General features: G+C 46.7%; 1 protein-coding gene across 2 annotated transcripts in view; it reads right to left on the bottom strand.

The window, feature by feature from the left end:
* The window catches only part of IKBKB (inhibitor of nuclear factor kappa B kinase subunit beta), a 49,938-nt gene that overhangs the window by 1,766 nt on the left and 36,592 nt on the right, over nucleotides 1–11,580 (bottom strand). Inside the window, exons 13-21 of one of the 2 annotated variants that reach the window (XM_058525299.1) lie at nucleotides 10,036–10,159; nucleotides 9,301–9,452; nucleotides 9,088–9,149; nucleotides 7,897–8,018; nucleotides 6,682–6,731; nucleotides 6,474–6,573; nucleotides 6,118–6,265; nucleotides 2,682–2,809; nucleotides 409–499 (exon numbers count right to left, since the gene is read on the bottom strand). In XM_058525299.1, coding sequence (XP_058381282.1) covers nucleotides 409–499; nucleotides 2,682–2,809; nucleotides 6,118–6,265; nucleotides 6,474–6,573; nucleotides 6,682–6,731; nucleotides 7,897–8,018; nucleotides 9,088–9,149; nucleotides 9,301–9,452; nucleotides 10,036–10,159 — 977 coding nt within the window. The remainder of the gene's footprint in view (nucleotides 1–408; nucleotides 500–2,681; nucleotides 2,810–6,117; nucleotides 6,266–6,473; nucleotides 6,574–6,681; nucleotides 6,732–7,896; nucleotides 8,019–9,087; nucleotides 9,150–9,300; nucleotides 9,453–10,035; nucleotides 10,160–11,580) is intronic. The other variant, XM_058525300.1, reaches the window with a different exon arrangement.

Genomic DNA, 11,580 nt, shown 5'->3' with positions numbered 1-11,580 from the left:
TAGCTTTGCTTCCCTGTAACTAGTACTACCTATTGCTAAGCTCTGAGTCCCTGAGAAGTGGAGCCATGACAGGTTCTTGCTTTTTCCCCCGAGTCCAGCACAGCTCCCCACACAGGTGCTCAGCAATGGTACAAAAGTTGAAGGGAGGGAAAGGCCTTCTTAGAATGATGTCACCTTCCTCATAAGGATTAAGTGCTGTCAGGATTAAATGAAATAACACACATAAAGTACCTGTATCCATTCAATAACTGTTAGCACTATTACGATGATGAATAATAGTAACTATGTACTAGAAAATCATAAGTGTATACTGAGATGGAGGAAACGGTGGCTTGCATTTCCATTTTCTGTTTCTCGTTTGCTGTAGAAAGAGGATGTGGAACAGCTGGGATTCCCACAGGCCATTACCCTGAAGCTCTGGTCCTGTTCTTTCATGGTGTCTTGCATTGCATTTTCTAGCTGTGTGCAGAGATTATGTGCTTCGGCCACTAGTTCTTCACTAAAAAAAAAGATCACATTATTAAAAATGGTCAATATTATTTTTTCAGAGATAATACTACTGTTTAAAAATATGCTAAAGAGCTTCTGACAAGATTTTAAAAATTAAATAATTATTTTGATGCTGAGTGTCTTAAAACACCATGTCATTAACTAGTGACTTCATTCACCTAGTTAAGCACTTTTCAGAAGCCCAAATCCAGCCATGAGCATTACTGTTCACCATAGGAATAAGCAAACAGATCCCTGCTTAATAAAAAAGTTAGAAGTAAGAGCTCTTTCTGACTTAACTCAATAGCTAAATTTAATTCTCTCCAAACTGCCAAAACCTAAAGATATCTCCCAAATCACCTGTTTCCCAATTTCTGAAATAGAAAAACATGTACAGACCAAGCAATTTCACCAGGTTTCCATAGTTCCTTGAGATGTGCGGAAAAGCAAGTTCTGGGAACTGATTTCATTTAACCTGCTCTCTCTTCTCTATGATAAGAAATGCACATGTCCCATCAAGAATGGGCCCTCGGCTCTATGATGAGGAGAGACAAACAGAGACCTGTGCTCCTAGGACGACATTTCTAGAGCTTTGAGGATATCATTGGAGAGAATATGCCAAATCCAGGACAACAGTGCCCCGGAATTCCTCTCACCTTGCAAAATGTGACTCTGATGGAAGGAACACAGAGCATGTTTTTGCTTAGCCTCACCTACAGGGCTATGAACGAACTAGGTGAGAGGCTCAGTGCCAGCTCCAAAGGCAACGTAGGAGGCACAGGACCCAGTCACTGTCCTCAAGGAGCTCACAGTAGGCTGGGGAGAGAACTAAGAATTCAAGGCCACACATGATTAAGTACCAACATAGAACAGGCTACGAACTCCCCAAGGACAGGAATAGGATTTTTAAACACACCTTTATTGAGATATAATTTACATACCATAAAGTTCACTCATTTAAAGTGTACAATTCAGTAGTTTTAGTATACTTACAGAGTTGTGCAACCATCACAATAATCTAGTTTTAAAACATTTTCATCACCCAAGAAGAAATTCTGAACCCACTATCAGTCATTTCCCATTCCTCCTCCCCACCTGTCCTAGGCAATCATTAATCTATTTTCTAGGCCTATAGATTTGCCTATAGGAACCGATTTTAAGCATCTCCAGTGCCTAGGGCCTGGCACATGGAAGGAGCTGAATAAATGGGTGTGGGACTGAACTAGATACAAAAACCCACAGGCCGTCCAAGGAGAGAGCGATCCCTGTGTGGAAGCTGAGGGAAGCGGATGTGCCCTGCCGACGGGGTCACCGCTCCCGGGGAGGCATCAGCCAGAGCGGTGGGTCTCAGACTTCAGTGTGCATCAGAATCAATCAAGGCCTGTTAGCTGTGACCCACCCCAAGCTGCTACTGCAGAATCTGCATCCGACTGAAGAACTACTGGCTAGAGCAAGGAGTCTGTATGGGAGCAGGGGACCAGCCTGGAGGGCCACTCGGAGGTGGCTGCAGACGCCTGGAAGGCTCAGGCTTGATCTTCTAGGGAGCGGGAAGCCATAACTAGTTACTGACCGAGGAATAACTTGACCAAAACGGTATTTTGTAAAGACTATTTGACCAGAGAGGGCTTGGAGGCACTACAGACAGGAAGCAGGGAGACAAAAGGCCTTGCCAGAAAGGGTTGAAGTGCTCTGCTCGCCACCTCCATGGCAGCGGTCCCGGTGGCAGGAGAGAAAGGAAAGGATGAATGGGAGGCGATGAGAAACAATGGGAGGAAACCGGTAACTTGGTAACTGGAAGTGGTGGTGGGGTGACAGGGAGGAGGCAGGATGACTCAGGAGTGATGAGCAGGGCCCTCCCCACAGGGAATCTGGTTTTGAAGAACAGAGAATGATGGATGGACTATATAATAGCACGTGGCTGACCAGCACTTTCAATATTCCCATTAAGCAATTAGTAATCCAATCCTCAGATAAGGAAACTTTAGTTAGCAAGTTACAAGGGACTATGAGAGCAAAATATCACATTTGTCCCCTTAGTGCCTTGCATATGTAACAAACACAGAGGAAAACATGCACAAAATCATCAGACAGATGAAACGGTCTGTTTATCAATGAAAAAGATACATTTCCATCCCCATGACTTCCTGACGTGCCCTTGAATGTTACACTTGGCACCGTGAGCGATGACGTACCTTTTCTTGGCTGACTCAGATAAACTGTTGGGGGTAGTGGAAGGCTGAGACATCAGCTGACCGGCATGACTAAGGCGAGAAGCATTCATGCTATCTGGGCTTCCACTGACAGGACCTCGGACCTTGCTCTAAAAGACAAAACCAAAAAGAAAGTCAAGATAATATGGGAGCAGAGAGATGATTCAAATTTTGCATTCACACCATGGTATTTTCTTACGAGACAACTGGCCACAAGACACATGCTGTTCCTAGAAAACGCTGGTCAATATCTCCATCTGTGACAACACCTGATAGTTGCATTTCAGTTTAGAAAATGTTTCTGTATCTAAAGGTGTTTTTTTTTTTTTTTTTGGCTGAGGAAGATTGGCCCTGAGCCAACATCTGCACCCATCATCCTCCACCTTGTATGTGGGACGCCATCACAGCATGGCTTGATGAGCAGTGTTTTGGTCTGTGCCAGGGATTTGAACTTGTGAACCCTGGGCTGCCAAAGCATGGCGCGCAAACCCAACCACTACACCACTGGGCCAGCCCCTAAAGGTGTATTTTTTTTTTTTTTTTTGTGAGAAAGATCGGCCCTGAGCTAACATCTGCCAACCCTCCTCTTTTTTTGGCTGAGGAAGACTGGCCCTGGGCTAACATCCATGCCCATCTTCCTCCACTTTATATGGGACGCCGCCACAGCATGGCTTGCCAAGCAGTGCATCGGTGCGCACCTGGGATCCAAACCGAACCCTGGGCCACCGTAGCGGAGCACATGCACTTAACCGCTTGTGCCACCAGGCCGGCCCCCTAAAGGTGTATTTTTTGATAAAAGGTTCTAAATACAGGGAGATTTGAGTGCCTGTATTTGTAGGCTTTACTTCATTAGTTTGATTGCTTAACAAACTCGTACAAAGAAATTAAAAGGGAGATGTTTTTACTCTTTTCCAAGTAGGAGACTGAGACACATAGAAAGGTTATAAGTGACTTTCTGTGAATCACACCATCTGTGGGACAGTTGAGAAGAAAACCAAGATATCCTGGCTCCCAGGCTGCTGCAATCACTCCACTTCAACACCAATGGCTCCTGCCCCAGCTACTTGCACCTCCTCACGCCTGCAGCCCACAGACATGACCTCCTGTCAACCTTCTCAGCACTTCAAGCCTCCTCTCCCTCCCTGAGTCCCCAGCCACAGTCTCATCTGTTGGCCTCACCTACTTCTCATTGAGGCCGCTCCTCGCCCTCACTGCAACCTGCAGTTCTTCAACTCCTCTCAGTGTCTCGAGCTGTGGGACCCATCCTGGCTCCACATCCTCCCTTCCAGCTGAACGTCAAGGTCCAACTTCAACCAGCCTCTCAAGCACTCAATTTTACCCTGTTCTTGGTCCTTCTGCTGTGTCTTCTCTGCTGATCGTCACCCATGGAACGACCCAGCCATCTACCTTCTCCACGTGTGCCTGCACCCACGAGTGTCGCAGATCATTCCTGTGCTGTCTGGCTCCCTTACACTTCCACCATCCCGTCCTGTGATGATGCTGGAAGGGGCTACTCAACTCCAGCCTCCACCGAGCAGCCCCTCATTCTCAGGGGTGAGATCTGCCCAAGTCTCAAATCCATTCTCTAGCCGCCACGGGAGTGATTTCCCTAAAGCCCAGAGGTGATCACACCATCCCATACTTAACTTCCTTCAATATGAAAGGGAGAAACAAATCCTGCGATGTTTCCTCTATGCCTTCAAAATAAAGTGTGGCCTGCATAAGCCAGCCCTTGCCTACTTCCCCAATTTCATTCCCAGTGAATCCTTCCCCTACACCACACCAAGCTCCTATACCACCCAGAACACACCACACTCTTTTAGGCCTTCGGGCCTTTGATAGAGCAATGTCTCTGTCCCCAAGTGTCCTCATCTCCATCTATCCACTCACCTAACTCCCACTCAGTCTTCAGATGAACACCTCCTCCTGTGAATGTTTCCTGTGATTCCCGCACCTCTAAGACTGAAGCTGGCGTTCCTCCCCTGCATTCATGCTACAGCTCCTGCTTACCATAGCTGCTGTAGAACACTTCCTGCCCTAAACTGTTCCCATTCATTCCCCTGTCTGTGCCCCTCATCAGGTTATGAGCTCCTCGGGTCAGGCGCCCTGGTTTTTTCCTCCTGTAGCTCCAGCTTTCAGCACCCTGCTGGGCATATAGCCAGTGCTCAGATGTCGAATGGATGCACATGGCAGATCCGGCCGTCACCTGTGAACACCTCAACTTTCTTCTCCTTTTCAGATCTTCTCTGCCTTGTCTCTCTCGTTTTTTCTTTTCCTCCTTACATACAGGAGGAAACGTCACTCACGCTTTCCTAAGGCCAATCCTTCCACTCATGCTCATGACGCGGACCTCTCCCCTTGTTCTCAGGACTGGAGACTCAACTGTCTCTTACATCTCTGATACCATGCATCCCCCAGGACACTGGCTCCTTCTGCTTGGCCTACAAATTGCTCCAGTCTCCACGATCTTAAAAAAAACCTGTATCCTGCATCTACCTTAAGCAACTCTCTTCCCATTCTCCTCTTGGCTCTTAAAGGCTATCCATAACTAAATCGCTCTTTTCATCCTCTTCCACCTCTCTGCAGCCTTCACAGCGGGGTCACTCTCCCATCAGCTCTGGCTTCCATGGCTTTTACTGGGCTCTTCTTTCTCTGTCCCGGGCTCTCCTTTCTATGTTACAGTTTCTCTCTGAGTAACATTTAGTGGAATCACAGCTGCATTAAGATGGTGGGCACAGAAAGTGTGAGTAACAACACTAAGCAGCACAGACACACATGAGAATCAAGCAGCTCACGCGGACATGTACGGTAGTGGGCTGAATGGAGGACCCCAGAAAGATCTGTCCATATCCTAACCCCAGGAACCTGGGAATGTGAGCTTATTTGGCAAAAGGGTCTTTGCAGATGTAAAGGATTCTGAGATGAGATCATCCTGGACTATTCGGGTGGGACCTAAATCCAATGACAAGTGTTTGCATAAGAGGCACGCAGAAGAGAGACACAGAAAGGCCATGTGAAGGCAGAGGCAGAGGTCGGGGTGATGCTGCCACAAACCAAGGAGCCTGGAGCCGCCAGAAGCGAGGGCGCCCAGCCCTGCCAACACCTTGATTTCAGACTTCTGGCCTCCAGAACTGTGAGGGAATACCTTTGTTTGTGGTAGTTAACGACAACAGCCACAGGAAAGTCATACAAGCATAAATGAAAACAGCTGGCGAAGGCCCTCACTCTGCCCCTCCCTGCTCGCTCTAAGTCGCGGAGAAGAGAAGTGAAAACCAGGAAGCAGCAGCTGAGTGGTCTGTCGGTGGCTCTGCAGTCTCCCAGGTGGGGTGGTGGCAGCAGCGCAGAGGTACACCGAGAGGCCAGCACCGCGAGCTTGGCTGACGGAGGGCTGCGGGCCTGGCTACAGGGGCTCACTCACACAGGCGATCTTCAGGAGATTCCAGAGCTCCTTCTGTCGCTTCTCCTGAAGCCGAACCACAGTCTTCTCATCCTCATTCATTAAACTCACCACCTCTTCCACCTTGGGCAACAATTCCAGAGCCTTCTGCTTGCAAACCACAGTTTTACTGCAAAGAATAAACATGACAAACTCCAGTGGCACTTGGGTTGGGGAAAGCAGGAGAACATAATCTCTGGCAATTATGAATCCAACCAGCAGCCGCAGATGGAGTTTCTCGAGGTGTTACGCAAGTCAGCGCAGAGTGAGGGAACGGCCACACACAGCCAGCTGCTGCTCCACATCCCACCCTCGAGTAGGACATTTGGGGCTTATACCTGAGCTGCGTGTAAATCACACGCACTTTCTTCTCGAAGCCTTGGATTGCCTGAAGTAGCAGCCGTACCATCTCCTGACTGTCCCCATCAGTGCGCTGGTCTGGAAAGGGGAAAAGACTTGCACAGGTCCTCCAGGTGGCTGCCAGAGAGCACCACCGCCTGACCTCTCAGATAACGAGGAACCCGGGGAGACATAAGACTCCCTTACCTCTCGGCTTTTCCCTTAGTCTCCTGTAAAGCTCCCTTGCTTGCTCTTCTCTGAAATACACAAAGAAGCAGCTGTCTTGATTTGAGGTCAAATAAGCACATTTGAAGCACTGGTTAGCTAATCTCTGCCCGTAGAATTCTGATTTCTAGAAGCAAGACTGGCAATATGTCTTGATTGCAGAAAATTATTATTCCTAGGGATATTATGGTGATATCTTTAAAAAGGGAAGGATCACCCTCATTATCAAAACTCAAACGTCTCCAAGGTTTAATGAGAGAGAATCTTAAGGAAAGGAGTCTCCACTCTGTCCTCTGGAATTCCCTGTCCTCTCGTCTTCCACAACAGTGACTCCAGGTGGACCTGAGCTGCAGAACACGCTCCCCCTTGAAAACTCAAGCCCAAGGTAGACACAAACTCCTACCCTTTTTCCCCTTAACACAGTGAGACTGGCTGACATTTTCAGAGGTGACTTTCATTTGAAAACTAGAGAAGAATAATGGGTTAAATAATTCAGGAAAATATAGAATACAAATAATCAGATTTCTGACATTCAGGCTTCTCGTCCTAAGAATCTTAGTAAAAGCAAAGAGGACACCAGGGCCCAAACAAGACAGCTCCTGATAGGCTGATGTGGCTCGTCTGCACCCTGGGGGCTACGTGCAATTTCCTTCCAGTAGGACTGCTCTGCCTGGGCGCCTCATCTCCTCCCAGGGCCTGGGCCAAATTTCTGATAAAGACTCAAATGAACAGTTTCCGGGTCCAAACTTCTAAGAGTTGCCAGGCCACTTCTCTGTTCCACTTTCTGCTCTTTGAGCCACACGTGGGTCAGGGTGGGCCAGATCAACAGTGATGTCTGATACCACAGTAAAGGCTCCTTGCATTACAGCCTTTAGAGTTTATGAACTGCCACTCTGGGCACTATCTGAATTGATCCTCACAATTTGGTGAGGGCTGACAGTTTTTCTTGCCACTTAATAGATACGGAAGCTAAGGCTCAGAGCGATGGTGATCTGCCCTTGCTCATCTGTGGAACGTGCCAAGATGATTCACCAGGGGAGGGCGGGCATGCTCTATAGGAAAACAGTCTCACAGAACGTCCATAATACCCACATGTGAACTCTCAGACGACCCAACATCTATATGGAAACTCTAGCTGAGGCGTCTGTGTGTGTTGGCAGCAGTGTGTGGTTGGTTCCCCGCCCAGGTGGTACTCACAGGTCGTCCAGTGTCCCCCCTTGCTTCCGACCCATTGGGCTCCTCTGCAAGTCCACGATGTCGGTCTGCAGCGCCATCATCCGTTCCACCAGATGTTTCACTTCATTCTCCTGATGAAAAAGCTGTGCTAATGTCAACTGACATAATAAGAGCATTCTGAGATGCAAGATTTTCAGGAAAAACCCTCCAAACTCATTGAAGACTCTCGACTGGTTGGCTAGAAGGAATATGGACTCTGAAGTCAGCATGACCTGCGTTTGGATCTCAGGTCTACCACCTTCTAGCTGTGTGACCTTTGGGCAAGTTACTTAACCTCTGAGCTGCAGTTTCCTCCACCATAAAATAGGCTAGTTCTAATAGGGCTGTTTTAGGAGTCAGATAAGATAAAGTATGTAAAGTATCTGGCATGGTGCCTGGCATACAGAAGATGCCCAAGGCACATTCCTTCTCTTAATTTGTCCATCCAACACCATCCCATGTGGGGAGGCCTGGACTCCTTTACTTCATCAATTATGTACATGAGTGCCAAGGTGGGGTAGAGCATGCGCCCGTCTCTATGCTTAAATACGGTACTGTCTAGATAACATCTACCTTGAAGCACGCATATCAGTACCGATTTATAGAAACAGACATTAAAACACAAAGGTGAAGGCCCTTGGCCAAGTTCACAGGGGGAAAAGTCCAGGAAAAAGCCTTGGAGCCCAAGGTCTTTAATTTGTGTGAGGTTCACTATGTCACACTTACTTCCCGTGCCTCATAATGAGCATTTTTTAGTGGCATCTGATTTATACTGTCCCGAGACTCTCTGCTTAGACCTTTTCTTTCCTACAGATTTGGTGGCCCAACAAAACTAGGCAAAAACCTTTGACCAGACGGAGTGCTGACCATTCACCCAAGGTCCTTTCTAATAGGAAGAGGTCTAGGCTGCCCCCCCAGGACACTTTCGCTCCTTATTCAAATCTGGACCAGCTCTGTCCATCTGTGTAGCTCCTCATCTGCCACTGTGGGCCCTCTTCATTGGCTACTCTCCCAGCCTCTTTCCAGCAAGTCCTAGTTAAGGTCAAAGAGCACGGTGAGGAAAACTTGGTTTCTGACAAACAAGATCAACCTAGTTCAATGAGAAAGTAGAAACTGGCAGTAAAAAGCCCACTCCCCCTCAGCAAGTATATAAACCTAAGATGAGTCTCCTACCCGCCCACAGAGCTCCACAGCCTGTTCCATTTCCCTCCAGGCCAGCAGCAGTTTATCTGATGCTGGAAAAAAAAATGTGGGGAAAAAAAATGAAAACACCACAAAACCAAAACAGAAACAAGCAACTCAATTATAAGAGGACAAAAGAAACCTCAGGGAGAGAAAACAAGAAAGGAATGGTCTCTCCAAAGCCACTGCAAAGAATACACTCACTGATCCCAAACTCAGTTTGCTCGCTGTACTTCTCCAGGTCGATCTGGATGCTGGTTTTAAAGAAGTCCAACTTGGCCTTGAGCTGCTGAGACATGGAAGCCATGGAATTCTTCATCTTGGAGAGGCAGCTGTTATTCCTGAGGAGATTCATCCTGTAGGGACCACAAGAAAGAGAACCTTGGGGCATCTTTGGGATCCAAATACCATTTCCTGTACAATAACAAAACCGCCTCAAACAACAAGGCAGGTCCCTGCTATAATTATTATAATAATAATAATAGCAGTCACTTACAACCATAAAGACCATTTCCTAGCCCTTAGCAATGGATGAGGTTCTGCACCAAAATTGGAATTAGGCAAAGTACTACATAGAGGGCCAATAACCTAAATTAGTCACAACCTAGTGGGTAAAAGTCAGTCTCCAGCATGCCAGTTAGGGGAGTTCTGCTAACCCAAATTACAATGAGCTTCTCCATGTTCTAAATTCTGCCCTCAGTTCAGTAAGCCTATCCTCAGTTCATACTCTGCTCCAAGTACTAACCTCACTCACCTCGCCAGGTCTAAAAGGGCCTCCCTCAATCCAGCCCAGCCAACCACTTCCCGTCCACCCAAACCAGTGTCTCCCTCTTGTCTCTCCTAACAGTTGCTTTGGGGCCCCTGCCCTGCCACCTCCCTCTGGCAAAAACCACCAAGCAATTTTAAGTAAGTTAAGTCCAAAACCGCCTGGCACAATACATGGCAGCTCGTTGTCCCTGCTGCAGTCGGTTACAGTCCTCCTTCAGGGTCTGGATGCTGTGCCAGACCTGGCCCCACACCTTCCTCAGCTGGAAGAAAGAGAGGTTCCTCTTGGGCTCTTGAACTGGAAGAGAGACATACGCAACTGTCAGAGAGTATAACTCTCCCACGATCAGCCATAGTGTGCCTTGCGACGTCACTGGCACTTTTCCATTTTTAAAAGTTAGGTAAACTACTATGCTATTACATAACTTTTTTGGGGTGATATGCCTGTTGTCTCATACATTTTGTGTGTCCCATTATAGCATAAGCCTGTACCAGTCAATAAACAGCTCTTGATCTGATTTTTTTTTTTTTATAATTTTATTCATTTATTTTTTCCCCCAAAGCCCCAGTAGATAGTTGTATGTCATAGCTGCACATCCTTCTAGTTGCTGTATGTGGGACGCGGCCTCAGCATGGCCGGAGAAGCGGTGCGGCGGTGCGCGCCCGGGATCCGAACCCGGGCCGCCAGCAGCGGAGCGCATGCACTCAACCCCCAAGCCACGGGGCCGGCCCTCTCGATCTGATTTGAAGGAACACTTCATGAACCACATGGAAACATTCACATGTACACAGGCACATATATCTTCAATAGAAACTCTTAGGTTCACAACATTTAAGGTCATATGAAATTTTCTAGAAATACAGCTTCAGCCAGTGGTACTGGAAGATGATTAAATAAGCAATAAGCCTGGAGATCGCTAAGACTTTAGACCCTCAATCTGTTTATTCTAAGTGTGTGTGTGTGTGTGTGTGTGTCTGTGTGTGTGTAGGAACAGGAGTGGGAGATGCACCAAAATGTCCATCTAACATTCACACAACAGAAAACTACACAGGCATTAAAAAATAGACAGCCCTATATGTACCAACAGGGGAAAAAATCTGCAAAATATATTAAGTGAAAAAGGTAGGTACAGAACAGTATGTATTGTATGCTACCATTTCTTTGGGGAAAAAAAGAAGAAAAAAAATATATTTTAGAACATAAGAATATATTATAGAATATATATATTATATAGACTATACATTATAATTATATATAAAGAATATTTATATACACAGATATGATTTATAAATGTATCGAATATGCCTGGAAGGTATATGAAGAAGATATATATATAATTTATAAATGCATAGAATACCTCTGGAAGGTAAACCCAAGATTTTCATAGCAGTGGTTTTCCTGGAAGAGGCTGGAGAATTGCGGAGAGAGGGTGGCTTATTTTTTACCGCATATTCCTTTGTCCCTTTTGATCTTTTTGTATCATGTGCATGTATTAATTATTAAAACATAAATAAAACTTAAAAAATAAATAAAACAGCCATCCGATTCAAGTGCAGTGGCTTGCAGGCAGCATTCTCTGTCCTCTCTTTCAAGTTCTATCTCTGAGGCTGAAGTTAACTGAAGACTTCCTTACTCTTTTTCGGCTGGGCTACTCCTCACACATCCCAAGAAGGCTGCCCGAGGACCGGGTAAGCTCATCTCCTTGGTGTGGACCTTTC

This window comes from Diceros bicornis, chromosome 29 (assembly GCF_020826845.1).
Source record: "Diceros bicornis minor isolate mBicDic1 chromosome 29, mDicBic1.mat.cur, whole genome shotgun sequence".
NCBI lineage: Eukaryota > Metazoa > Chordata > Mammalia > Perissodactyla > Rhinocerotidae > Diceros > Diceros bicornis.
Note: the sequence above shows the minus strand (reverse complement) of the source record. Positions and strands in the feature narration are given on the sequence as shown.